This window comes from Stereum hirsutum (genome assembly GCF_000264905.1).
Source record: "Stereum hirsutum FP-91666 SS1 unplaced genomic scaffold STEHIscaffold_2, whole genome shotgun sequence".
In the NCBI taxonomy this organism is placed as follows: domain Eukaryota; kingdom Fungi; phylum Basidiomycota; class Agaricomycetes; order Russulales; family Stereaceae; genus Stereum; species Stereum hirsutum.
The window spans coordinates 3,448,385-3,475,603 of record NW_006763132.1 but is presented as its reverse complement, the minus strand read 5'-3'; the positions used below and the strand labels follow the sequence as shown (position 1 = coordinate 3,475,603).

General features: G+C 50.7%; 7 protein-coding genes across 7 annotated transcripts; 6 read left to right on the top strand and 1 right to left on the bottom strand.

Moving 5' to 3' along the window:
* Window positions 1-1,812: 1,812 nt before the first annotated feature.
* Window positions 1,813-2,733, top strand: STEHIDRAFT_49706 (uncharacterized protein; the record flags this gene model as incomplete). The annotated part of the gene is made up of 4 exons (XM_007299307.1): window positions 1,813-1,956; window positions 2,025-2,042; window positions 2,099-2,373; window positions 2,442-2,733. 4 exons carry the CDS (start codon window positions 1,813-1,815, stop codon window positions 2,731-2,733), a joined length of 729 nt encoding a protein of 242 aa, XP_007299369.1.
* A 1,929-nt stretch (window positions 2,734-4,662) lies between these two features.
* Window positions 4,663-6,987, top strand: STEHIDRAFT_91769 (glycoside hydrolase). The gene is made up of 13 exons (XM_007300229.1): window positions 4,663-4,829; window positions 4,892-4,899; window positions 4,964-5,053; window positions 5,138-5,186; window positions 5,260-5,367; window positions 5,430-5,746; window positions 5,805-5,834; window positions 5,899-5,966; window positions 6,033-6,064; window positions 6,122-6,141; window positions 6,201-6,388; window positions 6,470-6,679; window positions 6,736-6,987. Exons 1-13 carry the CDS (start codon window positions 4,719-4,721, stop codon window positions 6,744-6,746), a joined length of 1,242 nt encoding a protein of 413 aa, XP_007300291.1. The 5' UTR covers window positions 4,663-4,718; the 3' UTR covers window positions 6,747-6,987.
* A 169-nt stretch (window positions 6,988-7,156) lies between these two features.
* STEHIDRAFT_118634 (uncharacterized protein) lies at window positions 7,157-8,372 on the top strand. The gene is made up of 3 exons (XM_007300228.1): window positions 7,157-7,525; window positions 7,589-7,894; window positions 7,979-8,372. Exons 1-2 carry the CDS (start codon window positions 7,273-7,275, stop codon window positions 7,891-7,893), a joined length of 558 nt encoding a protein of 185 aa, XP_007300290.1. The 5' UTR covers window positions 7,157-7,272; the 3' UTR covers window position 7,894; window positions 7,979-8,372.
* Window positions 8,373-8,409: 37 nt separating this feature from the next.
* Window positions 8,410-11,320, top strand: STEHIDRAFT_50036 (acid sphingomyelinase; the record flags this gene model as incomplete). Its single annotated transcript, XM_007299330.1, has 16 exons — window positions 8,410-8,634; window positions 8,744-8,875; window positions 8,954-9,085; window positions 9,271-9,506; window positions 9,573-9,649; window positions 9,702-9,708; window positions 9,772-9,874; window positions 9,962-10,044; window positions 10,114-10,152; window positions 10,213-10,242; window positions 10,309-10,432; window positions 10,491-10,565; window positions 10,640-10,733; window positions 10,800-10,874; window positions 10,928-10,963; window positions 11,031-11,320. 16 exons carry the CDS (start codon window positions 8,410-8,412, stop codon window positions 11,318-11,320), a joined length of 1,758 nt encoding a protein of 585 aa, XP_007299392.1.
* Window positions 11,321-12,162: 842 nt separating this feature from the next.
* On the bottom strand, window positions 12,163-12,849 carry STEHIDRAFT_108126 (uncharacterized protein; the record flags this gene model as incomplete). Its single annotated transcript, XM_007300227.1, has 3 exons — window positions 12,163-12,259; window positions 12,319-12,396; window positions 12,479-12,849. The coding sequence occupies 3 exons, from the start codon at window positions 12,847-12,849 to the stop codon at window positions 12,163-12,165; spliced, it is 546 nt and encodes a 181-aa protein (XP_007300289.1).
* A 5,822-nt stretch (window positions 12,850-18,671) lies between these two features.
* On the top strand, window positions 18,672-21,821 carry STEHIDRAFT_137236 (uncharacterized protein). The gene is made up of 7 exons (XM_007300226.1): window positions 18,672-18,701; window positions 18,776-18,915; window positions 19,028-19,544; window positions 19,609-20,065; window positions 20,137-20,165; window positions 20,230-20,522; window positions 20,601-21,821. The coding sequence occupies exons 2-7, from the start codon at window positions 18,789-18,791 to the stop codon at window positions 21,692-21,694; spliced, it is 2,517 nt and encodes an 838-aa protein (XP_007300288.1). The 5' UTR covers window positions 18,672-18,701; window positions 18,776-18,788; the 3' UTR covers window positions 21,695-21,821.
* Window positions 21,822-24,185: 2,364 nt separating this feature from the next.
* STEHIDRAFT_144821 (uncharacterized protein) lies at window positions 24,186-26,569 on the top strand (the record flags this gene model as incomplete). The annotated part of the gene is made up of 7 exons (XM_007300225.1): window positions 24,186-24,201; window positions 24,274-24,681; window positions 24,739-25,099; window positions 25,158-25,374; window positions 25,425-25,517; window positions 25,579-26,382; window positions 26,412-26,569. Exons 2-7 carry the CDS (start codon window positions 24,425-24,427, stop codon window positions 26,567-26,569), a joined length of 1,890 nt encoding a protein of 629 aa, XP_007300287.1. The 5' UTR covers window positions 24,186-24,201; window positions 24,274-24,424.
* Between the last annotated feature and the right edge of the window lie 650 nt (window positions 26,570-27,219).

The following is a 27,219-nucleotide window of genomic DNA, read 5'->3' as shown; positions in this document are numbered from 1 at the left end:
CGTGTTGCAAGTATGTGCTTCTCCTTTACCGCCTTCAACATTCCTGGCTATACTCCATAAGGGCGAGCGTAGGGCCCAAATGCTTCTCTTCACTGCGTCCCGCGAGATTCTTCTGCACATCCAGTCAAGTCCCTTGTATATCGAAACGCCTCATATCCTCGGGAGCCTTGCTGACATCAAGAAAGGAGCCTCCACCACATTTGACCATCGCCCATCTCATCGCTCTCATTGCTGGCTGCGCGTCGTGACTGTTCAGTTTCGTGGTGTATAGTCCTGTTTAATCATCTACTGTATCGGTACTAGGCTGGTGCGGCTCTCGCTCTTCGTTGGAGTTTAGGTGTGGCACTGTGGCGTTTCCAAGCTCCGAAACGCCTCGTGTCGAGACACGAACATGATGACTTTGGTCCGACCACAGATTGTCTCAGACTGGCTCGATTCTCACCCAATCCCCCCGCAACAGCCAAGACGTAAGACTTTTAGGCTCAACTACTTGTTGAGATGTAGTGATTCTGCCTCCTTTGATGACCCTCTATTCCAATTTATGTGCTAATTGTCGTAGGCCGCCGTCCAAACATGGCTAATGAGCGCTCAGCAAAGCGGGGTACGACTTGTGAAAAGGATGATTGGTATGCTCTGGGCTCAGCTTGTCTCGCCGATCCTGCATCTAGAAGCTAGCGGGAACGAGGACGATGCTACGAGTAATTCAACGTCATCTAGGGCGTGAGGCAGCTACAACAAAGCCGCCTTCGTACCGCGTTGGATAATATCGAGAAGCTTCAACCACACAATCTTCACGTTCTTCTTCGGGTTCAAGCTTCTGACGTTGCTTTCTTCTCCGACCTTGAACCTACGCCGTTCCACTCAAACAAAGCAAGGACCCAGGGCGATCAGAAACGTCGCGGTCAGGGGCCACAGAAGCTGCATGCGTGGAGTCTAGTCCTTGTATACGTATGCATCTGGAGCAAAACCAACCATATGGGTCATATGTACACGATTTTTTCCATGGACGGAAGAGCGGACCCAATGTGAGAAGAGAAGACCACCGAAAATGAGTCGGCGAGACAAAGGTCTTTCGTTACCATTCTCCCTTTGACGACATCTTGCTTTCATCAAGCTTGCACCGTTATAATTGACTTCGACGTTCGTAAGCATCACATGGACGCCGCCTGTCCCAGGATTGGCAATGGTTGCTCGAGCAGATTCCTCGCCGCACTGATGGAGTAAGTCGTCCCGGGAGATATTGCGCGCTCAGATACATTTTGAGGAGCCTACAGAATGGAAGGGCAGCCATAGACAAAGGCGATCAAGACCGAGTATTGTCTCAAGTTGATAGAGGCTACCGTCAAGCTCATCCAGTCAACGCTGCGCCGAGTGGTTGGGAGAGAATTAAACAGGCGCTTACTTCTTCATATTTGCCTAATCCGGAAAGGAAGTCGTCCTGGCCTCACTCCTTTTTGTGTTTGCACCGCTCACGCGTCGGGAACTCTCTTTCTTGCTTTATTGTCTGGCATATTCGTGGAATCTCCACTCTTCCCAATATTTTCAGGTTGACGACGGACAAGACAAAAAGAACGGGTGGTAACACGCGTTCGCCCGACAAGCCTGAGACAGCGATGGGCCGACACTTTTGTCTTCCAACGAGATCACATCTTCGTGCAAACGCACCGAAGATCCAACGGGTTCTCCAAAGATAGGTGTTGCACTCCAGCTTTCATCTATATAAACGTCGAACAATGGCCAGTGCTCAACACAATATCCCAAGACTGAGATCTCCTCCTGTCGATACTTCCGACAACACCAAACTCTACCGCCATGACTTACTACGCTTCTCCCGCTGCCGCAAACTACTACACACCCCCTCCTCACGTGGTTAGACAAAGGGCTACTCGGATGTGCGATCAATGTGGCGCCATCGAGCAACCCGCCATCAAGCAGTTTCGTCTTTGCGGTGGCTGCGTACGTTTCACAATGTTTCTTCGCATCAACAAACTTTGCGCTGATCGGTTTGCATACATCTCGTATAGATGACCACCAACTACTGTGTACGTCTTATCTTTCTCCCTGATGGTTCAACTCCACGCTCATACTCGTGCCACAGTCACAAGAATGCCAGAAGATCCACTGGCCATCTCACAAAGCCATCTGCAAACATACCGTCGCACAAGTAGCTGCTATGAAGCAGCAGCCGAGATCTGTCGACTATGGCGATCAGAACCTCTCTAAGATGCTCCGCAAGTTCACCTCTTTCCACCAAAACCTTCTCCAATGGTGTGGCTTCCAGGCGCTCCAGCTCAAGCGCCTACCTTCAAACATCCGGCAAAACGCGCTCCTCATAGAGCTCACCTATCGACCGACAGGAGACTCTCACCGACAGTATGTTTCAATGATGGACTCGACATGCTGTTTCGATACTCAGAACTGACCCTGCGCTCTTTGTATAGGTTCGCTGTCAGCGGGACGCATATCGTACCCAGAACCTTTGTCACGAGCCAGGACCCCCTTGTCGCCGCTGACATCCAACGCCGTGAAGATCGCTGCAGACGAAATGGTGGCATTGGCTGCTGCGTCGTTCTCATTCAGTGCGACGGCATCAACCAGGTCATGCCCGTCGAAGTAGATCCTCCGGCATCGATCGCTTGGGACATCCGTGATGACTGGGAAGACGTGCTCGAGCACTTTGTTGACTCCGGCCGACCAGACTTCAAGCCGATATGCACGACTCCCATGGGGTGAGTACTTTCTCCTCTTTTCTCCTATCACAATTCACGTTGTTGACGATCAGCACCTATATTTTTCAGCACATTCTACGCATAACTGGGTGCACTCGCTACTGTGTCATGACCTGAGAATAGAGACCTTCTAGTCCATCCCAATACCCCTCCAACCGCATTCCCCACCTATAATCCACGCTATCCTCGTTTTCGTCGCATTGCATCTTCTTCAACCCGTCCCCGTTTGTTCGTTCTGGACATGACCAAGCCAATTCCGGTCTTCCTCTTATCTTCGTCCTTCGCTTTCATTTGTCGTGATCAGGGTCCTTCGGTTGGACAATCCTAGCATACTTCACGACCTATCTGTATAACTAACTCACTTTGTATCTGTATCCCTACGTCACGCGCTTTCATGATCCTCTTCCATCCGGTTCATTGCACCGATCGTCGTCCATCTCTTCCTACCTCTACCATTATTCGGTCTGCTGTGCAGCCGCTCTGCGTTTCGTTCCATATCTTGTGTTAGATCTTGATCTTATCTTTTTGAGAATGATAAGATTACCTCAATATTGCTCTGTCCGCACATCTCCGATGTCTCCTTCCGCTCGTTGCAAGCAAGCTCGCACGACGACTTTCTTTTGGCCGTCTCTGGGTGACCTAGGTGATTTTCTCTGGACATCACCCGCATCTTCGGTATTTTGAGCATATCTATCCCCTTGGCGAGTTCATCCTTAAATCCGCCTCCACCTGGACCGACCAGATCGCGGAACACAGCCATGGCCAATTTTCATCTCGCTGTTGTCGGTCAACCATGTTGAACTATCTCTCACGCAGTCATCACATACTTGCTCTGGTATTGGAACGATGTTCTGAAATTCTGCTCACGTTCCATAACGCCAGCGCAAGATTCAGTGTCAATGTGATCTGACACTCCTTCATCCATCATCTCTGTCGACTAAGTAGGTGATCATGACCGTGCGATCACTCTGCACATCTGCGCTCAATACTCAACGTCCTGGTCTGCGTTCATCAAATTCTTGTCAAACCTATGCTCGTTGCGTTAGCGGTAATGTGAAGCGCCTTCTTGCCCCTTCGCATCAAGCCAGAGCCTTACCAGCACAATGTCGCGTCCTCATCTGTCCTCATACTCAGTCCAAGTTCGAGTTCCGGAGGGTTGACCGCGATGTTTCTCAAAGCTCATCTAGATCAGCTGCTGTTCCCCGGAGCAGGCGGCACGCTCCCTGCGGTTTTCCCATAGTTCTTCCTCAATCACCTGTGACATTTCTCACCTTGTCTATTTGCCAGCTCATCTTCATCCGGCCATCCAAACCCCCTCTGTACAATGCAGCGAACATACCACTGCTCTGTGCCTCGCTGCCGTACCTTGATCCTGCTCTACCCTGGTTTGCGTTCATGCGTGCTACCGTGTCAATGTTGGTCTTGGTCTCGGTCATGCCACTACCTGTGCCGTACCTGTGTGTACAACACATGCAACGACTGTCTGCCACGTATTCTCAGGCCAGGCAATATGCTCAGTACAACTCAAAACACGGTCACCGAGGAATTTGCGTGTTTCATGGCCCTTTCCTGGTCTAAAACCGGCTGAAGAGTACATTTTGAGTATGTTCGGCGTGATACGACGTGGTCTAGATGGAGACCATAGGCCAGCACATTACGCGCAATCGGAGATATCTCTCGCGATTCGCGATTTGGTGGACTGGCGAGTCTGCCCTGTCGATGTGCTTCTCACCAGTGCAGCGTCGATGGGTCAATGCGTTGGCGTCATGATTAGGAAAGGGGTTGCGGCTGGGTTGGCGTATGCTTTGTTTCCATAAGGTTGAGAAACCGTGGTGATGATGTGGACTTCGAAGTGTGAGTGGATGGAAGTGAATGGTGAACTGGATGCATATAAAGTGGGAAGTATGAGCTGGTGAAAAGCTAGGGTTCTTTCGATCCTCCACGCTCCCTGGCATATTGTCATTGGTGTTGCTCGCGCTTGTCGTCGATATGGTATCCTTCATGCATTCAACGATTATTTCTTCGCTGCTATTCTTCACATTAGCTATGGGGTTTGTACGGTCTGTCTCAGGGACGTATAATATTTCCAGGAACGACAATGTGAGCATCGTATACCTCATCGTATCTTTAATTTTATTGACTGATGCCTCTGAACAATGTAGCTTGCAGTGTGCGTACTCGCACGCTCACACCCAAATGAACGTTCGACTGATACTTTTTGCGGCGGATAACAGCTATTGGGGACAAGACTCCTCTGGTTCACAAGCATCGCTGTCGACATACTGCGAAGACGATGTGATAGACAACGTGATCCTAGCTTTCCTGTGCGTAAATAACCCTGCTCTCCCTTCCTTCGACACCCAAACACTCTGGGCCTCGGCGCTAAGCCCATACATCTCGCCACACAGGTACATCTTTGAGGGCAAGGGCGGCCAACCTGTAATCGACTTTGCCGACGTACGTCTTTCATATCCAAGGAACTCCTCGGAAGGTGGATATGCAGCTCATTAGAAATATTCATGCAACACAGGCGTGCAGCAATTCAGGAGATCCAGTCTTCACAGGTACCGACCTCGCGGATTGTTCAGCTCTGGCATCCCAAATCGAAACATGCCAAAAGAACGGGAAGATCGTCACGGTACGCCATACTCTTCTCTTCCGATGTCGCAATACGTATGTTAATCCATGGATTCCCCATAGTTGAGTCTCGGAGGCGCTACTGGCAAGGTCGGATTCTCCTCGGATGCTGAGGCAACGACATTTGCGGATACGATCTGGGATGATTTTTTGGGTGGGAATGGCGACGTTAGACCTTTGGGAGATGCGGTGCTAGACGGGCACGTCGATCGCTCTTCATCTTTTTGGCATCATAGGTCTTTTTCGTATGGCCCAAATATGATCGCTGATGGCTGGTCGATATGGTGCAGGGTTGACCTAGACATCGAGAGTGGAACCGCAGCACATTATGCTGCGTTCGTGAACGAAATTCGGGCAAAAGCAAAAGGCGACTCGAAGCAGTATGTTGCTTTGTGCACTCGCCTTGCCTGTGGGGAAAGCTGACTGGGCCTCATTTAGGTACTATATCACGGCGGCGCCTCAATGCCCGTAAGTTCACCTCAGTTCTCCACTCAATCCACGCTACAGATGGCACTGATATCCATTTTTACAGCTATCCTGACGCGTATATTGGCGATGCCCTTAACGAAGCGTCCTTCGATGCTGTTTATGTCCAATTCTGTACGTTGAACTCCCCACTTGACGCTCGTTGGCGCTGACCATCGTATTTTTTTTGTTTTATCACAGACAATAATTACTGCGGTCTTGACCAGCCTAGTGTAAGAGCATGACATCATCGCCTAGGAAGTCATGAACTAACGTATCTGCTTGTACAGGAATACAACTTCGATACGTGGTCAGTCTACGAGTTAATTCAACCTGAACTCTGCCGCTAATGTCTTGTACATATTATAGGGACACCTGGGCAAAGACCAAATCCTTCAACAAAGACGTCAAAGTATACATCGGCGCACCCGCTAGCTCCGACGCTGCAGGGACAGGTTACGTCGATAACACCACCCTTGCGAAGTACGCCACCGATGCGCAGAACAAGTATTCGTCGATGGGTGGTGTGATGCTTTGGGATGCTTCGGAGGCTTATGGTTCGTTCAATATCCTCACTTCTCGTCTTGTGTCTGGCTTATTCGGAGTGCTATCCATGTACTTATGGATGTCGTGGGTAGCAAACCATCGGTTCGACAAGGCCATCAAAAACGCGATTGTGGCAAACGCTCCTCCTATTCCTTCTTCTTCGGCCTCTCCGTCTACGACGAGGAAGCCTGCGTCTAGTTCGCTCCGTCCGTCGTCGACTGAGACCTCGAGTCACCCGGCTGATGCTACGCCAACGATTCCGAAACTAAAATCAAGAGTGGGTAGCCCTCCGAGGCTTTCCGGTACGTATCATCATCGCGACATTGATGGGCCACAACTAAAGATTCGCTGATTTCAGGCGGTTCGTGAAATTTCTCTGTGGATTACGCCAAGGGAGTACCATATCAGTTCATCTGTGATGAATCCCGATGTATAGACGGTACGAAGTAGTTCGTGAGATTGTGCTCTACATGCCAAGGAGGCTCGAGACGTTGAGTCCGTACACGAGAGCCAATGAATCTATATGTATGAGCCTTGAGGGCCGTGTAACTGTATTGCGTAGCATTGTATCATAGTTTTTACTTCTCTTCTCAAATGACCGGGAAGTCGTCACTGTATTCTTAGGCTTTGGCCCGGTGTTTGAGAGCTAAAGGCATACCCAGACACGCCACACTTGGTGCCACACAAATTTAGTCAGCCACCAGCCGAGCCTCACCCAGAACGTCGACCGGAAAGCGATATATATATTTCCCTCGAACGCCCACTAGCTCATCCAGCCTCGCTTCCACCATAACATCTGCTTGCTGAAGAATAACCCTGTCGTCGTCCTCTAACTGAACAATAAGCAAGAGGGGATCCATCCTTGATCTCCTACACGAGCCCCCTGTCGCACACGATGGCCTACCCAGCGACTCGAGGCGGTCCATCCACTTCAGCCCCAGGCGACGGATCTCGTACAATGCTCGTAACTGACTCTCAGCCCCGCCCAGAAGGTGCTGGAACAGGCGACGATGCGGGCGATCATGGAAGTGGGGACGGAACTACTGCGGGGAGGTTGAGGTTGAGAGGGGCGGCCGGGACGAGGCCGAGGGTTGCGTGGGTTGAAGATACGGTGGATAATGAGGGGATGGGTAAGAAGAAGACCAAAAGTGCGTTCTCTATCAGCTCTTACTGTCAAGGATCTTAGAATTGACGCATCTTTGTTTATATAGTTTGTTGCATTTACCACAAACCCAAGAAATTCGACGAATCTTCGGATGAAGACTCGTCAGATTCCGAATCAGACTCGGATTCGGACTCTGGACGCGCTCGCCCCTCTCAGTCACATCGCGGACATCATCACCATCATCCACATCGAGAAGACGGTGGTGCAAGTGGTGGAGGCACAGGTCAGCGTGCGAGAGAAGGAGGTGGAGGTGTGGTCCATCAACTGGAGAATTCATCGAGTGACGAAAGGAATGCGTATGAGGTTATGCCGGGTAGGCCGAAGAAGGGTAAAGGAAGGGCAGGAGAGTAATGTGAGTGTACAGTTCTGGTCTTGCTTGGAGCTTTCGTGGATTGAGTAGGATGAGATGCTGACCTTGTACTTTCGACGAAACTAGTGACGAATCTTCTCTCTGTCTTGATTCAACTGATGATCTTCACGCATTCTACTACGCTACGTCCATGGTCTACTCGAACCCTATTTCTTTGTATATCATGCTTTGATCTCTGATACATACCTTTGCAATGGCTCCATTGTCTGCCTTCGAAGTGCTGTTCTTGTCCTTGTTTGGAAGAGCCATCTGACAGATGTCCAACTTCTTGGCGACGCTAGTAGGACCTTGATCTGTCCCTGCATTCCTGCGTAGGAGTCGTGCCGACCAAGGAAAACTAGGACATGAAAGGGGCTCGGAGGGTGCAATAACCAAAATATCTATCAGCACGCCCACGCGCAGTTCAATCTATCATGTCACCTTACGGCTTGAGTTCAATAAAAGGCGGTTGACAGACCAAATGTCTTTCACACCCTGCAACCTCGCCCTTGCGCGTGATGGGCCCCAGTTCCTCCAAGTTCTTTTCTCTTCTTCTACTATCCATCGTCATTGTCTTGGATACATGTCGCGCTGACCTGTTCACAGACATAATCACAGGGTTCGAGGGAGCCACGGACTGCTCGTCTTGTCAATCGGTGCTCTTGCCACCGCTCCAGACGTTGGCCAATCAGGGAGATGCAAATTTCACCGTGACGATGACGGAAGTTTGTGAGGCGCTCCAGGTGAGAGCCACTGAGCCTGAACGGTCTTGATACCTGATGATTCTAATCGGTTGCCTGGCATGTTATCCTCTACGGACACCACGGCTTTAATGTTCGGGTCTCGACATAGCTTGCAGACGTTGAAGTTTGTTCGGGGACATTCAGCAGGACAGGATTGATCCTTTCTCATGGTCTGCGTGGGTTTTCGCCCAATGGGACGACCGCGGTCAAATTTTGCAATGCGGTCTTTGGGCTCTGCCAGGTCAGCATCGCTAACCTTGCATCCATCTTCTCCCTCGCTCAACGCATGTGATGACGCTTGTGTTCTACTCAAATACAGCAACCACCGGTCACGCCGTTCCACGTCTCTTTTCCCAAGCCTGCACCCTCGGGGACGAAGTTCATCTCGAGAGGAAGACCACCTTTTCAGGTATTGCATATCTCAGATGTCCACATAGATAGATTTTACACCGTAAGTTCACCACCCTCACGCTCTTTCCAGCCTAAGCCCCTATTTGACGCCACTCCCATCTCCATTACGTCATTTACGCCACATCCTTTCCCTGGCCAAACTCAGCGCAATACTCTCCCATACCCTCCTCCCTCTCTCCGTAATAATACATTGCATATACTGAAGTCTAATTCTACTACGTCTAGGTTGGCGCTGATGGAAACTGCTCCGAGTCCATTTGCTGCCGCGATCCAGTCTCTAATATGTCCGTCCCCGTGGCGGTTAGCGACCCAGCGGGCCCGTTTGGAAATACGAACTGCGACAGTCCCGTCTCGCTCTCTCGGAGCTTGTTGGGAGCCATGAATGTGATTGGTATAGATGCTAAATTTTCGATTTTTACTGGGGATGTGGTGGAGAGGGCGACGTGGAGTGTTGACCGGAGGTAAGCTCGATCCGTGTTCAGCGAGCTGGGTCAGAAGGTTGAAGGACGTTGTTTTCGTGGCACTAGCGAGGTGATGAGTGACCTAGTAGATTGGAATGAAGAGATGACGAAGTTGTTAGATATGCCTATCTACCCGGCGCTAGGTACGCTTCACCTTGCACACTTTGCCCTCGTGCTCATGGGTCTGACCTGCAGGAAACCAGTGCGCTTTGTGTATGTTATCCTATGACACGACGACTTTCTGACTTCTTCTACCGGTGACCAGTGATTCTGCCCCCGTCAATAGCTTCCCACGTAAAATTTCTGCCACTAATCCTAACATCACCAGCGCCCAGTTTGTCTTCGATACGCAAAGTGCGGGGTGGGAGGTTAGTGCATCCGTTTCTATTTCAGCTTCAACCGTGTCCTCCGTATCGTGACCGGAAGTTAACAAGACTCTTGGTCTTTGTATGTAGGGACTCATTGGCCAAGTGGCAGCGAACCAAGTAGAACATGATTCTGGTTCATATTCTGTTGTCCATCCGGGGACCAATCTTCGGTGAGGAGTCCTACGGATATCTTGTCTATGAAGAGCACCGTGAATGACTGAACCTGTTGATTGACGTAGAATCATCTCAATGAATACGCAATACTGGTATATCCAGAAGTCCGCCCTTGTTTTCCATCCAACTCTGCTTGTGCATGATCTGACTGTACATCGAACCAGTTACTGGCTCTACGATACCGACGAACAAATGTACGTCCGACTCTATTCTGCATCCGACCCAATGGCATCGTAGTTAACTCGCATCTGGACACACAGACCGGACCCGAATGGACTCTTCGCGTTCCTGGTTTATCAACTCCAGGAAGCTGAGGAGGAAGGCCAGCGAGCGTGGATCATAGGACACATACCATCTGGGAAGGCTGATTTTCCGCATGATCAGGTAGGGTGTCTTTTTCTGATGGGCCAGGGATCTTTCACTGACGGGATACTCTGAATAGTCAAATTATTACGACCAAATCATCCAGAGGTATAAGAACACTATTTCGGCCCAATTTGCGGGGCATAGCCATGTGGTGAGTTCTTCTTACTCGATGCCGTTCACCGTGGTTGTCCCGAGTGCTTATAGACCCACGCCGCATCTATGCAGGACGAATTCCAAATCGCGTACTCTGACTACAATAATCAGACTGCTAAGACAGCGGACAGTGTCATCTTCGTCGGACCTGCACTTACCCCACAGAGTGAGTCCGTCTATCCATCTTCTCAGCGCTCAGCAATCTGACGGGCAATATGTGATGTGTATGCAGGTGGTAATCCGGCGTTCAAACTGTACGATATCGACCCGGATACGTATGAGGTATTGGATGCGAAGGTGTTTATGGGTACGCCATTTCGGGTCTTAGCCCGAGAAAGTTACTCATGAATTAGACAATAGCCAACATCACCGACCCGACTTTCCAAACTTCTGGCCGTTAGTATTACTCTCCTCTTCTCTCTTCGATTCTATCCCTCACTTATCTCGAGCTGCCTCTCAACAGCGACCTGGGAACTCTACTATTCCGCCCGTGACTCCTACGGCCCACTCGTCTCCGCATTCACCAATACCACACTGTCACCGGCCGACCCTCTCAACGCATCCTTCTGGCATGTTCTTACTGAAGTCTTCGCCTCGAACGGAACCGCATTCCAGGAATGGAACACCAGGAAGAGCAGAGGCGGGAGTGTGGGTTCTTGTACGGGGAGTTGCGTGACGAATAGTGTTTGCGATATGAGGGCCGCAAGGTCTGAGAATAACTGCGTGAGCAGTCATTTCCTCTGCGTCTTCTGATTTTGAGCTGACACCGATTGCGATCGATTTGTGTACTTTGTCTAGGACGTGACATCTCCTGGAACGCAGCTAAGGCGCAGAAATCAAAATTTTGGTCCTCTGTCCCACTCAGGAGAACATACGCATAGCGAGAGCGACTCGTGTGAGGGACGCGATGCAGGATCGATGTTGCAGGAATTTGTGGCGCGGGTCAATAGCCCTGAGGTGCGTTCCTTTGTCCCTCTACTTAGACTTGTAACCTTGCTCAGTTTCGACGTCTTCGCATCAATCCATCTGTGTGGAACAGTGGGACGTGAGCCATGAGGCTCTGGAGAGGTTGAAGGCGGCGAAGAGAACTAGGGAATGAGGAAGGGAGTGGATCATGCTGATCGTAATGAATGCTTGGGTGTGTTCTCTCTTGGGCTAGATGCGATCAACCCGTACGTGGAAGAAGGGCTGCAAATAATACTTACTGATAGAGAACGAGGTTCTGCTTCTTTTGGTGTGGCGTTAGGGTAGCGTGACGTACACGCCACACTAATCTCCTACTCTTGGAGGTCTTGTAGCGTGATACGAGACCGTACGTTCATCAAGGTATTTAGACAAAGGACAGTGTATTATCTGCAGGTACCGTACCAATCACGAAAGGGAATGACGACATGAAGCGCGAGTAATACTGCTTCAAAGTCCACACACAATCAGAGTCGAAGAGTCGTAGAGCAAAGTAAGGGTCCGTCGAGTCATAATGTCCGTAGGTCCCAACGATCAAAAGAACGAGGAGCATCCAAGAGAAGGTGGGTATGGTATAGTAATCGACGAAGTCCGTTGACCGCAGCAGCTAACTGCTTTGAGCGCACCACCGCTTAGCACGCGGTCGAGTCCACCGAGGAACTGTACTGGTAGTAGTCGGCAAAGTTCTGGTAGGGGATACCCTGTCCAGTTCCGGGACAGAAGCCAGTCCTGTATGGAATGACGCGTTCAGTATGAACGTCAGAAACCAAAGGGGGAGAAAAGCGTACCAGGAGGCGAGGCGGTCAAAGTCATCGATGACAATGGAAGCGTCAGTAGGGTAAGGACCTCCAGTAGCGTCAAGAGCGCTATAAGGCAATAGAAAATGCCATTGATTAACAATTCCCCAAATTGTAGACGAGACTGAGAGTCGACAGGAGTCTCGCATACCTGTAGTATCCGTCGATGAAGTTCTGCTGGGTCACTGATTGTCCGTCGGTCGAGATCGAGTTAAACGCATCGGTAGTAACCCTCGTAAGGTTCAGGCTCGCCGGCGCCGTCCCATTTCCACCGTCGCTACTCCAAGCGCTCGCGACGAACCCATCCACGGGCACCTGACCTCCGAAACAGCTCGCGCCGAAGAGACAAGCGTTGTGTGCCCAAAGGTCCAAAGTCTGGGTCGAGACTTCACCGACACAGATGCGCTCAAGTTGAGCGCAGGAGCCGTTGTCAGCATCGCGCTTGAGAGCGGAGAGGGATGCTGCCGAGGCGAAGGTGGCCGAAGCAGTGAGGAAGGTGATGAAGGCCTTGGTGGAGAACATAGTGGATGGACGAGAGGGCGTGAAAGGAAGAGTGATTTTCGTGAGGGAGAGTTGGAGCTGGGGCAAAACTGTGACTCGACGAGAGACGAAGAATGTAGACCGATAGTTCTCTGTATATATACCTCTTTGGCACGCATGCCCATGCGAGTTCGAGGCTCATCTCCGTCACCGGACGTGGACGACCACGGTCTCGAGTTTCGTCGCCAGGCAGGGTTCACGAGGCCTGATAAATTAACTCACTAAACCCGCGAAAGGGCATTTTGCCAAGATCCGCGTCCTTTTCTTCATCCACGTAGAGTACGGCCGTGAACGCCCAGCTGAAACCATATATCTGCGTTTATGAGTCCATCGTAGTTGGAAGTTCGACTCAGAGACGAACGTTGCCCAAGACCCAGTGAGCGCATGAGGGGTAGAGAGCAAACAATCGAAGCAGAAAGAACAAGCCCGGAGCTGCACCCATGAGGATGTTCACCGTCGCACTATAGGTATTAACATCACGTTGCATCATCGTATGGTGATGGTTGGACCTTGATGCTGGCACCATACGAGCATCAATAGAGTTTAGTCGCGATGGACGGAGAATGATCACCGTGGCCAAGAACAACCTGCATTCACCGGATGGCAAGGGCCTGCAAAGGATTGGGTTCCAGGTGACATGTATCAATGCAGCATGATGCCAGTGTGAGGAAGGATACGTCCCAAAACGGAATTGACCCCACAGTGGCCCCGCAAGCCCGTCAATCGCCTCAAGGAATGTCCAACGGCGAGTTTGCTATATGTGGAAGAGAGCACGGTGTGTTCAGCGCTGAAAATAAGCCTCTTATCCTGTTTTCAATTGAGGCTGCATTTGTGCATTCTAGCGCAGAAAGCCCGGTCACGTTCGTGTTGAGTGAAAGTATTGTCTTCAGCCTTGAAAAGACATATAAGAATGGTATCAGTGATAATCTGTGGTGACAAGTAGCAGAACAGTGAATCAGAAAGGACAAGTGGAAGAGATTACTTAGTTGGAGGAGGCTCAGTCGGACTGTTGATGTCTGTTGATGTGGCAGAGACGTTCAGTGTGACTAAGCGTCAGCAGGCTCCTGCAAGCAGCAGTGGCTATCCCTTGTTGAAGCAAGGCATACGAAACGAAAGGTGTGCGAGTAGTACGCTCCATGGTTGTACGGCGATTACAGTGGTCACCATTCAAGCTTCAAGCTTCAAGTTTGACCACTCCGCTCTGATTCTGCTCGACACTGGTTTGCGCAGTACATCTTATGTAATTCGGCAAGTCCCGCGCCGACAATGCGGCTACACAGGGCTGCACAATGTTGAACTTGAACCAAACTTGAACTGAAAGAGACTACATAGTATGTTCATCTCGTTCTCCCTCCCCTCCCAGACAAGCTTAGGCGATTTTACCACTCAGGCTTATCCCGATGTTGCGTTACCTCTCGTGTTGATGCTGGGCTATCTGTCAAGTTCAACAGCATCTGCTAAGTTCTACCGTCATGGCATCAGACCACCTCGAATATTGGACTACATACTGGTAGTTACGCCATTCCCGGCATCACGAGGCTCTCAGTCGCCGCTCTTCTCTTCGACAGCTTGACCCATCACTTTTCGAACTAGCGTAAGAGACAGTAGTGTACAACGACGTCTCCGACGGATCTCCGTAACCAAACCATGACCCGTTCTTTTGTCTTTGATGGGCAAGCACTAGCAGCGGGGCCGAACGCTCCACGAACGAGCTCTCGAAGTTGCATCTTAGGCCATCTAATCCACTCTTCCTTGCCCATGGGGTGACGGCGCAAGGTTTTGGAACATCTCGCTTGAACGACCGCAACGGCGTGGTATGTAGTCCTCGCAAGTTATGCGGCTTATGCAGTCTGGTTGACACGGCCACACAAATAGTAGGCTTACAAGTACTCTGTCGAGATCTAGACTCGGTGGCTTGATTTTATGCTTGAATCGCTGGTCTTGATGATTTTAAACACCTGTCGCTCGAAGTCTGATAGCTCTGAAGGAAGGTGAGTGACAATTCTGAAAGATATACTTTTGTAAGTGCCCTGATCGACGTCGTGCCCTCGGAATACTTGCTTAGAGTACGCGCTACTCCAAAGAGACCCAAACCATCCCGCGAGGCCAGCCCTCCATCTAATAGAGCGAGATCTACAGTATCCGTGCCTGCCTCGCATGCAAAAAAAGGAATGCAGACGCGAATATCGATGTGGTAAGTCCGTCTTCAGCGAAGCTGAGGTGGCATACCTAGTTTCACTAACTTTGATCGCGTAATTTGGCCTCTTACTCATGCTATGGACACTGCTGACTGTCAATCTCATGTGGGTCTCGACTCCATCTGTCAATGTTGTCCCACAATGAACTTTGCCTGCATCCTCGGTCACAGCCGACCTCCCTTCTCTTGACGAAGAACACCACTCCAATCAGAATGCACAACGTCCCTCCAGCGCAGCGGACCGTTGTGTAAATCTCGCACGTAGAAGCGGCGCGCCTTCATAACAAACGCATCATGATCTTTCGGCTCGTCTTGTATCGCTCGAAGCCACTGCCGCTACTCTCCCTACTCGTGAAGACCAGCCATCGGGCTCGCTGCCTTCCTCAGTACAGTTCAATTCCAGCTTTCCTTCCGGTCCCGATAATGCGACGACTTCCACAATGCAGCTGGTTCGTCAACTATCGGGGTATCTGTTGGTGGTATCATCCCTTCTGAGCCCGCTACTGAACTGCTTCAGACGTACGTATTTTGCCTTTTCTCTCCGAGACCGCTGGTGAATAACCATATCCTTTTGGGTCCCGGCAGCTTTCGAGAGAGCTACCAACCCTAGTTCCGTGTTTTATCTCTTCCCATCAAACTCTACCCTCCGAATATTAACGGTCTCTATCCTCGCAGCCCGACACCATTCCACTAGTCTCATATCTCCTGTTTCCTTGCCACACCTGGCCCTCTTGGTCTCGAAACCGTCCAAGACCTTTCTATTCTCAGCCGTTGGTTCTCGTTCACCGATTCATGGTCAGCGCTAATCTGTCGCAGGCTTCCTTTCTCTCTGGTGGTGAATTCTGTGCAGGCGAACATTTCTGTTGTTCGCGGTGCTCATAAAGGCTCCAACCCATCTCGTCAAGTAGTTCGGGTTCCGGGCGGTGCTTCGTTCCCGCCACCCTCATATTTCATCCATCAAGACTAGATCCCCCTTTCGACTCACTACTTTAATTCGGGCCCACCTACAACCGTGATGTATAACGTTTGTGCACCTCTCATACTAGACACAATATCTCACACGCTAGACCCGCGTTGCTGGACGATCACAGGGTGGTGCCTTGGCAGGCCTTGTCGTCAACGGCTCTTTCTCCATACGAGTGCGATGGTCCTCAAGATGCCATCTCGTATTCCGAGCACAAGTGAAACTACTAGGGGAAAGGAAAAGTCTTCAGATACATAGGGTTGCATCCGGTCGGGTGCGAGCTCTGGTGAAGTCTCGTCTTTGCTGTCGGTGGTCATTGATCCGTTGTTTGTATCTGTTGCTGTCGTATTTTGTTACTGCAAATGATGTTCAACCAATTTTCAACCTCCCATCTTGATGCAAAATGTGGGTCGGATGAAATCCTGCCCTGCTTTAAGGATTAGGGCCTTATATCTAGCTGCACTGCATAGCACACTGCTCCTACCGTAAGTTGAGCACTTACACAGAATCGCCACATTATACACCAACATGGGAGATCGCAGTCGGCGTCAATCACCCTGTTAGTGGATACGTTGGCCTGTACGAAAGCTGACGCTGATGAAACTTCGAACAAAATGCTACGAGCTGCTTTGAAGGTATTCGTATCTTCTAGGTGGAATTGGTAGAGCGCGCATTGCGGATAATGAATAACCGCGACTTCGAGCGTATCAATGGAGAAGTCAAGAACCGACACACGAATTGTGAGGTTCTCTCTTGGAGCGTTGCAAAGGATATGAAAACGTTGGGCGGCAAAGCGTGCATGGATGAACTTTGATGATCTGCCGCTTCGGAGAGCGCTGAGCCGGATGACAGGTTAGGTTTCTTGGCATAGAGAGCGCGCAGAATAATTACTGTACACCTATTTAGAATGGAGGAAAAAGCAATCGGAAGCGAAGCGATATAGATAGAGGGTAAGGGGCCAAAGAAGAAAGGCTACTAGCTGCCTCCGGTAAGTGGCCACCTATGGCTGGAAGAGGAAAGTCCATAAATTCATGCGCAACCCCTGATGACAATGCGGAGGGCGTATGTACTTATCCCAACAAGTACGGGCGCTCGGAGAAGGGCATGATCCTTCCGCCAGTCCCTTTGGGTGTCCATAGGTGTCCGACGGTGCAGTACTTAATACAGGCTATCATATAATATCCTTGTGGGCAAGATGCTTGACAAATCTGTAGAAGCCCGGTACAACTCATTCGACCCACCCAAAGCCGGCGTACCCACCTATGATGGCCGTTGGCCAAAAAGTATTCCGTGGATCACAGCGAGAAGGATCGTCTGGGGTTGGCCGTACAGATGTGCACTAACGTAAGTGCACGTAGTCGATTACCTTTCGAACTTCTAAAGTCACAACCCAGATTGAACGAACAGTACTTAGACTTCATGTAGTGTTAGCGGGAATCTCTAACACAAAGCAGGGTTCCTCTCTGTCAGTCTTCTGACATACAACAAGCCTGTAGGAAGCCTACGTGCAAAAAAAGTCTGTCGATATAAAGTTACGTTCAAGAATGATGACCAGTCTGAGAGCTCGCAGCCTGAGGGATGTTCAGTACGGATTTGACAAGTTGAAATGAGCCAGTTTATGGGGGTACTTATCGCGTGTCCGAGTCTAAAGAGATGATTGTGTGAAGATCAATTCAGGGAGAGTTCCAAGCCTCACTAACATGGTGTGAACGATCCGCTGAAGAGAGAGGAAGAGTCAACGAAGCGTAGTAGTATCCTTATCAACGAGAGGGAATGTTCGGCCTCACTGGGACGATCGGAGGCCGCTGCGACTGCCTGCCAGTAAGCAGCAGTGACTGCTGTTTCTCTCTGAATGGAGCTATTGTAAAGCAGATCATTACGGATATGTTCTTCTTATGTAGTTGGAAGAGATGCAGGGCAGAATACAACACATGAGTGTACGAAGCACTCGGTGATGATCAAACCAGCCACCTTCACCTTTGCTCGACCTGATTGGACGTCTTATGTAAACCGGCAAACCCCGCGAACACGATCGGCCGACGGCAATGTTTATCTCATTTGCACATTCATTCTCGGACGATTGTATTCTGGATATTGTCGCCTTACTACTATGCTGGGTCTTGTGCTTGATATTTTTCCTCCGAAGTTCATTCTCTCTCTGTTCTATCGGACTTTTGCTCCTCGGCAACAGCGTTTCTCGCTCTCATCACAACACATCAACTTTTGAAAATTGAAGTTACGACATTTACTGGGAGGCCCTGTCGCCAACCTTGTCCGCACAGTTTGGCCCAAACCTTCTTTAACCGGTGCTGATAGTGCACGAAGAGGCCTCGGAAGCGTCTTCCGTGGATTGCCATTTTCGTCTGCGATGGCTATGCAGAAGCGCTGAGAGCCCCACGAACCGAGCTCTCGAAGTTGGATCATAGTCATCCAACCAGCTCTTCCTTGCCTATGAAGCGATGGATCGGGATCGTAAGAGCGCTTCGCTTCAAGAATTACCCCGAACCGTAACAACGTGGTAGTCTCCGTCTTTATGCAGTTTACGCAGCCCCATCAGCATGTCCATAAATAAAGGTCTACACTTCGTCGAGGGACAAAGTCTTTTGACGCTTTAATCTCTCGCTCGAGCCACCAAAGGACCTTCGATTCGAGTTGCAGAGCTTTGGAGAACGGGTGAGTGGTAATCGTGGAAGATCTGCTTTCCAACTGTTTTCCTTGTTATCGCTCACAAAGCGCAACCGGGATAGATTAGAACTCAAGATGAACTCGGGGCTCCCGAAGAGACCCAGTCCCTCTCGCCAAACGTGTCTCCCGTCCAAGAGAGCCAAATCTCTTCGTGCGTGTTTCGCATGTAGGAAGCAGAAATGCAAGTGTGAATATCGATTTGGTAAGTTCGTCTTTACACAAGCCCTAGTGGGCCACCTATTTTCCACCAATCACCACGAATCATTCGCCTCTGACTCATGCTGTGGACACCGATGATTATGTATACAATCTAGGTCACGACCATGTCTGCCAGCGCTGTCGCGCGATGAACCTGACCTGTGTCTTTGACAGCGAAGAAGAGACAGCCGCTCTCCTTTCTCTTGACCAAGAGCGCGACTCCGACCAGAACTCACAACATCCCTCCAATGCAGAGGACCATCGTAGAAGTATCGCGAGCAGGAACGATGCTTCTTCAGACCAAGTATACCGTGATCTATCAGCCCGCGTCGTCGCCCTGGAAGCCACTGTCGCTACCCTTCTCGTTCGTCAAGACTTGCCATCCGGTTCATCGGCTTCTTCAGAACGGTCGGTCCCTCGCGTGTCCGACAGTGCTGTTAGTACAACAGGCTCTACGACATCGACTTCGCCTAGCACGTCTACTGCCGGAGGATACTTCGAGGATTCTTGTCTCGCTGGCAGGGTCTCTCTTCTGGAGCACGACGTGAAGTTAGCGCATACTTCAACCGACTTCCGAGACCTGTCCATGGATGGTACGGTCTCCTCCAAGCTCGGTGAAGAGTTGTTTCAGATGTAAGCCGTGCCCTGCCTCTGCGAGATTGCTAGGGAGCAAGTGCATGCTGACGATTGTCGATAGCTTTCGAGACTACTACCAGCCGTGGCTCTCGTTCTCCGTCCCTTTGCCGCCCAAGTCTGCCCTTCTGCTTTCCACAGTCTACATCCTCGCTTCACGACACATTTCCACTCAAACCACCTCCATCTTTGAACATCTACTGCCCACATTCCAATCTCGCTTACTCACATGCTTCCTCGCCAACCCTGGTACTCTCAACGTTGACACCATCCAAGCCCTCTCGATCCTTAGCCTTTGGTTTCCGTTCACCACTAATGAGCTTCCGAGCATCGTGGGAGGTTCTTCCGCAAATTCGATTCCCCACCTGTGGGAAGCGCAATGCAGCTTGCAGGCGCTAGCGCGGAACATGGCGAGATCGATAGGATTGGATAGGGCAGTCGTGGTATTAAAGCAAGCGAGCGTGTTTGGCATAGAAATTGAGGAGCAAGAAAGGCAGAGGTTGTTGAAGAAGGCGAGATTGGTAAGTCCTCTTCGACTCCTTAGAGCTACCACAACCTAGTCTCAAGTGATGACGCTGATGCGATGATACAGTATTATACCTTGTGCTCACAGCAGACAGAGTTTGTGATTTATACAATTCTCGTGACCGTCGACCTGACGCCCAACTCTATCTCCCAAAAACAGGTGCAATATCCACACCGCCGTATCTTCCCCTCCATTCCCTTCCCCCTTTCCAGAAGTACCCCTTTCTTTCATCCTCGGTACACCAGATGCTTCCAGTGGCCCTTCCTCGAGAGACGCCGTGTTCATATACCGCAGTACCCTGTTTCAAATCGCTGCTTCCGGTATAGACGTCCCAGGCCCGAGCGCCTTTACGCCAGGAAATAGAGCGGGATGGCTTGACGCATTAACGAGACACTCCGAAACGTTTATGTCAAGAATGGATGCATGGGAGACAGATTATTCAACCTTCATGGGTATGTCTCCAATTTTTGGCCATTATATTTATGAATTTACTGTGCGGAAATTGTATCTGATATCTATCTTGTATCAAGCCAGTGCCCCTGGTCCCTGTTCCATCCGTTTCCCATTCCTTCTGTGGACCTGTGACTTCTACCGCCTCAAGGTCCTCTCCCGACTCATTTCCACTTGTCAAACCGGCGACGTATACGACTTCCTACACACCGTCGATGCCCATCTCCATGCCTCTCGTGTTAGCTACCCCGCAAATTGGGCCCCTTTAGCGATACAGTCGGCAAAGCGGTTCCTAGGACGTTTCTTGGAGGCAGGGCAGAGAGGCTGGGACGTCATAGGCGAGAGCGATGGGCAGGGGTCAGAAGAGGATGAGGCAAGGAGAATACGGAGGGAGAGTACTGCCGCTCCGAATGAGGTGTGGTTCTTTGCGGTGGACGCGATGAAGATGCTGGTGGATCTACAGGTAGCAACGGATGGAACCAGAGCTGGATTTGGGGACTCGGAGTTTCCACCTGAGACCGTCACAGAGGATAACCCGGGGGCTATGGCGAGACTCCACGAAGAGACGGACAGGCTTTTAGCGGCGATGGTGGGATTGTTGAAGAAGATGCACGAGACCATATCAACTTCATACAACCGGCACCCTCATGTGTCCACGCGTTGTGTAGAGTTGGCGGAAAGTGTGGTGATGGGTTGGAGGACGCGGATGGACACGCTCGGAGTAGGGTGGAAGGCAGACCATAGGGTTTGGAGTGGCGTTGACGCCGACCAAGGATTCAGGCACGGGCTGCAGCTAGGTTCAACGCCACCGTCTTCCATTGCCTCTAGCAGTGAATTCAGCGCGCCGAACCTTCCTGTCGGCAGCAGTCTATACGAAGCATTGGACACAGTATCAGGATCACCGCCACCACCATCTTACTTCAACCATTCGGACGAGATCCACCTTCCACATCGTCACTTCCACCCGGGCCCGTTTACAGCTGTGATGGACAATTCGCTTCCACATCCACATTCATCCACGAATACAGCATTTCGAGCGCATGGTGTACCGGCATTGTTGGGCGCATCGAGGATCGGAACGTGGCAGGGCTCGTCATCGTTCGTACCTCCGAACGACTCTGATAGCTTGGAGAGAGGTTCGATGATGAGACACGGTCCGGGAACGCAGTGCTAGCAGGGGTATGGATAGACTGCGCTGGTGCAACGGGACAGGGACGGGCCCGACGTGACTTGGGCTGGGAGGGCCATTTTCGAATGTACGCGAACTTGAGTGAGGTTTCGTCGCTACTGATCACAATACCCAGGTTGATCCGCTGGCGCTTCGTTTCAATGCGGCCTGCAAAGGTTCATTGAGCACAGATAGCTTATTGAAGACGTCATTGGTAAAGCCTTTCGACGTTCGTGATATTCATTCATTTGCTTTGACTCATCCCTATAATTAAATGCGTAGCGTGCCATGGTGCCACAAAGCCTTGACTATATGTTATTTTACCCCATCATACCGTCATACTATTCGATACGATACCTTGCTTGACAGTTTAATAGCATGGGCCACGGCGGCCGCATCTAAGCCCGTATAATGGACGTAAGTTACACAGAGTGACGACAGGTAAGAACCATGATCCAGGGAGTTCGTTTTTGTGGCGTCTTCAAGTTGATGACACCGTCCATCCCAGATTGCCTTTCGATTGCCTCCCGATTGCCTCCCGATTGCCTCCCGATACTATGTGCGCCAATCTATTCAAATATCGGCGCCTCTTCGAACCTTTGGAAACCCCATCTAAATTACGGAACCCATCGAATCCGATCGTTGCCCACGGCCAACATTTTTTGCGCCATGACACAGCGAAGGCTGAGAATATTTGAACAACCACTAAAAGTCCATTTGGATGATTCAGCGTTGACCTTGATGGCATCATTCGAGTGCATCCAAAGTGCATCATGGAGGTCTTTGATCAGAACACGCTACATACCTTGTGGAGTGTCCTCATATCGAGTCCACTGTGAATGTTCTTGGAACCGAGGGTTGCACAACTTGCCTTAAACCAGTCCTTATAGACATTAACTATTGACGGATAAGGAAGCAAGGTGGGCCGCTATATCGCGGCAAAAGAAGTGCAGGATGCGGCGCGACTGCTCGACGAGAATCTACGAAAGATCGAAGTCGTTGGGTGTGCTCACACATTGTACCCTTCGGGCCCGCTTGCTGGAATTTCTCTTGTAGCTTCCTAGTTCTCGAATGTCAACGTTAGACCACTTGGCCTGAGATGAGCCACTACCCAATGATATTTACTCGCTGCGTCCCCATCGTAGCGCAGACTACCCATCCGGCGGCGATTTCAATCGCCCAATGAGTCTCCATCAACCCATCATCCGAGTGGTCCCCGCGAAGTCCATCTTACAATGAAGGCTATTGAATTCCTACCATACTGGGGGTTTATCGAAGTCAATTAGTACGCCATGCTGACTAAACACTCTCACAAAGACTGGGCGGAAGGGACAACGAGACAAGCTGACGCCGATGGTCACCCTGCCGCAGTTGTGCAATGTGGGACAAGCCTCGTCGCTCTCACCTGACTTGACAATCTCGTGCTTCGTTTGCGTTCCAGCTGCCGTGATGTCCTTTGTCACGCTAGTGGATACCCTGAGCACAACCTGAGATGACAAGGGGCTGCTCAATTCTGGCCGGTCAAACTGTCAAGTCAAACTCGAGCAGGTCAAACTCTGCGAAGCGATGCAGGTGGAGTCGGCAAGAGTCCCGCTACTTCGCGAACACCTCATCATCGAGTGGTTCTCACGGGGAGACGCATACTGTATAAACTGTCCAACGCAGTTTGTATTCACTAGGTAGGATAAGTCCAGGATTTTTCTTCGAGCGGACCTGTGCGTGCTCGGGTTAGACGTATTTTGTACTGATTTTTACGAAGAGGGGCATGCAATACAGAATTTCTTGATGAAATTTGCACGTCTGTGGCAGAATGAGCAGGTCGAGAGTGGCGCAACTCGGCAAACGAGCCCATGTGCGGGTAGAGTTTGACCAGCTTGACCTTGACCAGCTTCATTTGACAGTTTGACCTGCGAGAATTGAGCAGCCCCCAAGGGAGAAAGGTAGTTGCTTACGCAGTTATTCTCCGACATCGCAGCCCGCATGTCACATATGATTGACATCGTCAATCGCCCGTGAAAGCCACAACTTTGACTCCTCGACTTGAACTCGTATCCCACTCCTAAAATGTTGAATTGCATCAGCCTCGTCACGCCATAACGAGGGGTCAAGAGAGTCGGTGGGTGACATTGACCCGAGGGGGCTGGTGAAAGCAGAGACGAGAGGAGCCGTAGGAGTCTCGGGCGACGGAGTAATAGCAGAGCTCCCATATTGCTGGGATTTCTCACTGCAAGAAAGTTACGGCGGCCGACACCATGTATCTGCAGATCCGGGCATAAGCATTCAGCTCCATGGGAGTAGATACAGAAACCAATGCGATCATCCGTTCGTGGGCCACGACCCTGAACAGGCCTGAGTGTAGCAGGGCAGTGATTTGTCGTAGAACAATGGGATGTCCCTTTAAGGTTCAAACTGCGCGTCCGGCCGTCTCCGTAAGTGTGGCGCAAGACGGACAACCACCACGCAGGAGTTTGCCCTCTGACCACCATCTTTGAGTCGTCTTATACTGACTTGAAGTCAGTATTTCCCAAATCTTCTATGTCCATCTTGGATGTCAGAATTCTTATTCTTCTGACTTTATCTCCTAGAGCGTAATTACTTACGTTGAACTCAAAGCCTTGACGCAAACTTGCGGCTGGCCTCCTAGTACGCAGCCTCAGCTGTACCCCTTTCTATCGTGGCAGTTTGTAACATCCATTTGCATAAATCTGACGCGATACTACAGTGAAGAAGATATACATGGGCCAAATAACGTTCGCTGCTCCTCAGTCCCCGTCCCAGCACGCGCGATCACCTTCACGCGGAGGAAGCAATCTAGGACATGGTCCGCAAACCCGGACGCCACCTCTGTCCAGCGGAAGCAGAGACTTTGTTGATACTGTTAGCTGCCCAAGTCCTTCGTCGTCGGAATCACGTATTGCTCGCTTTAAAGCTGGCGCCATCTACGCTCCAGGGGATTTTCCTACTCCGGAGCTTCCTGGGTATCCTCTACTGAGGTATCAGGATACTCAGAACTCCTAGCTACACGCTGACTGACGTTTTTGTAATAATAGGTATCTCATTCTGGAGCCTTCATCTGAGAATGGATATACGTCGACAAGCATCCAGAACGCTCTAGACGAGCTCGGTCCTTCAGCTACTCTATACCTACCCGCCAGAACGACGTGGAGTATCCACAAGACCATTACTCTACAAGAATATCAAGAGATCGCGACACTCGGGTATCCCACTTCGCACGATGATATGGCGCTCCTAGTGGCACAGGAGGATTGCATTCCTCATGTCATCCACGCATTGGACAAATCTGGTGTTCGAATTCGCAACTTGATCCTCGAAGGTAATAAGGAGAGATATGGGTGGGACGAAAAATGTGGCTGTATCATTCAGCTTGGTGGACAAAAAGCGCATAACCAGGTCAACTCTTCCTTTTCTTTGCCTGAGACGTCCCATCGAATCTTACTGGAGAGTATAGGTTCTTGATCGCTGCGTCATTCGTAACCCAAGACATCGATCTTGTGTTCAAGCGGTCGACGGTGCTCACAATGTCCGCATCACGAACAATTTCGTTGGCCCTGCTGGTGCCGGATGTGACATTGAACAAGGTCATTCTGCCGATGGCATTTCGTTTGCGGCTGCAGATGGCTTGATCGCGGGGAACCTTATCACCGATACTACACGCGGAGGCATAGGTATGGTTTATTTCGACAGATGAGACGTGATTAGTCTGACGATACTGTAGTGTTATTCAACACAACCGGAACGCTTGTTACCTCGAACACCGTGGTCACGAAGAGTCGTGTTGGTCAAGGCGCCATCAATATGGTAGACCACCGTGAGTTTCTTGCTTTCGAATGCCCGGAGCTGCATACTCATGAATCCACATCCACACTCAGTCAACGGCAAATACAACTTTACCCGTGTAGACCACAACACCATCGTCACCACAGGAACGATGCTCAAGATCGGGATCGGTCAGGGTCTCTCGGTCTGGTCGGCTCCCCACATGCGTCAGGTCAACTACGGCGGTACCGTCTCCCACAACCGCATCACTCGCGACCTTACCTATGTTCCAGGCGCAGGTCATGGACTCGGCGAAGGTACGATTGGGTATGGTTATCCCGTCGGGAGTGATATCGCCCATTGGACGTGCCTCGACAACGTCTCCGATCCTAGTGTCATTTACGGTGGAGATATTTCCGGCACGTTGCCCGAGTGTCTCAACGCCAGTCCTGGCGCTTTCGTCCATGACAGATACGGAAACTCAGATAGCGAAGAACCAGATATGGGTACGTTGAGGCTGCAGCCGGAGTTTATCCAGGGTAAAGTTTGGGGTATACTTCGCATCGAACCTGGCCCATCCAAGATCCTCGTGTACGATGGTGGTGACCTCAAATTGCATCGCGGCCAGTCACTGCACCTCCTGGGCATGACCATAACCTTCCGCGACGATGCCGAACTCTGCATCTCCACGGCGAAAGAGTGCGAACATGTCAGTGACAAGATCCTGTGGGAAGCTGGTATCAGACGTCATGTCGACCCCACACGACCAGGTTTCGAGAATTTGATGCTACATTTCACCGCAAGCGGTAAACTCTGCGTCGTTGACTCTAAAGACCCTCACTCAATTTGGTACGACCTGACGCCACACGTTCCGTCGTACCTGCCACCCTCCGACTCCAAGCGTCCATCGGCCCCACGTCTCATCTTCTCCGCCTCAAAAAATCAGCCATTGCTCAGCATTACTTCCCCTGCGGGAGACCTTCTCTACGCTTCTTCTTACACGGCCTCTCCTGTCCGAGAATGGAAGTTTGGACAATATATCGCTCGCCCTACACCGGATATTCCTGGCGGCGGTGCGTTGATTTGGACTCTGGCGCCGAATAGGAGGTTCGTGGTACTGCGTGTTCGGGGAGAGGTGCAGATGCCGTTGAGGTGGCCTCTGGATTCGTCGAGGTTTGAGGTCGTGTGCGATATTGTTCGGGATGCTGAGGCGGGGCCGGAGGTAGACGATCGAAATGCGAAATTGTGCTTGCAAGGAGATGGGCATCTGGTATGTGTATCTGATGATTTGCGCAAGCGATAGTCGTCTGAACTGTGAAATCACCTGACTTAATTAGGTGCTATATGATGGATCAGGCAGGGCACGTTGGTATTCTAATATGTATAGAGATCGAGGAGCAGACACTCTCTGTTTCGGTCTGGGAACACCCGCAGAGCCATACTTGGAACTTCTAGGACGTCGGCTGTGGAGCACGTTCGCAAACAATTAGTCGAGAGCCATGACGGCGTCGGAAATTTCATTTGTGAGTCATTCCACTCGGCCTAATCATCTGGCGTTAGCAGCAAATATCGAGAACGCCGTCCCGGAGGTTCAAGCTAATATCAAGAGACCTCCAATAAGCACTCACGAATATTACCTGGAGATATCACTGGACAATGTACCTGACAGACCAGAGACGGACTTGCCCAGGTTCCAACGAGTGGGGGTGTTATTGTATGTTTCCACAGACACTTCGCCGTCTGCGAGCTGTATA

Bases quoted from the DNA above. Each gene is read 5' to 3' on its own strand.
- STEHIDRAFT_137236 (XM_007300226.1), top strand. From the start codon at position 18,789: ATGAACTCGGGGCTCCCGAAGAGACCCAGTCCCTCTCGCCAAACGTGT. The intron at 20,066-20,136 runs GTAAGTCCTCTT...GCGATGATACAG, and splicing joins TGTTGAAGAAGGCGAGATTG to TATTATACCTTGTGCTCACA. The intron at 20,523-20,600 runs GTATGTCTCCAA...TCTTGTATCAAG, and splicing joins AGATTATTCAACCTTCATGG to CCAGTGCCCCTGGTCCCTGT.
- STEHIDRAFT_91769 (XM_007300229.1), top strand. From the start codon at position 4,719: ATGGTATCCTTCATGCATTCAACGATTATTTCTTCGCTGCTATTCTTC. The intron at 5,054-5,137 runs GTGCGTAAATAA...CTCGCCACACAG, and splicing joins AACGTGATCCTAGCTTTCCT to GTACATCTTTGAGGGCAAGG. The intron at 6,065-6,121 runs GTAAGAGCATGA...CTGCTTGTACAG, and splicing joins GCGGTCTTGACCAGCCTAGT to GAATACAACTTCGATACGTG.
- STEHIDRAFT_118634 (XM_007300228.1), top strand. From the start codon at position 7,273: ATGGCCTACCCAGCGACTCGAGGCGGTCCATCCACTTCAGCCCCAGGC. The intron at 7,526-7,588 runs GTGCGTTCTCTA...TTGTTTATATAG, and splicing joins GGGTAAGAAGAAGACCAAAA to TTTGTTGCATTTACCACAAA.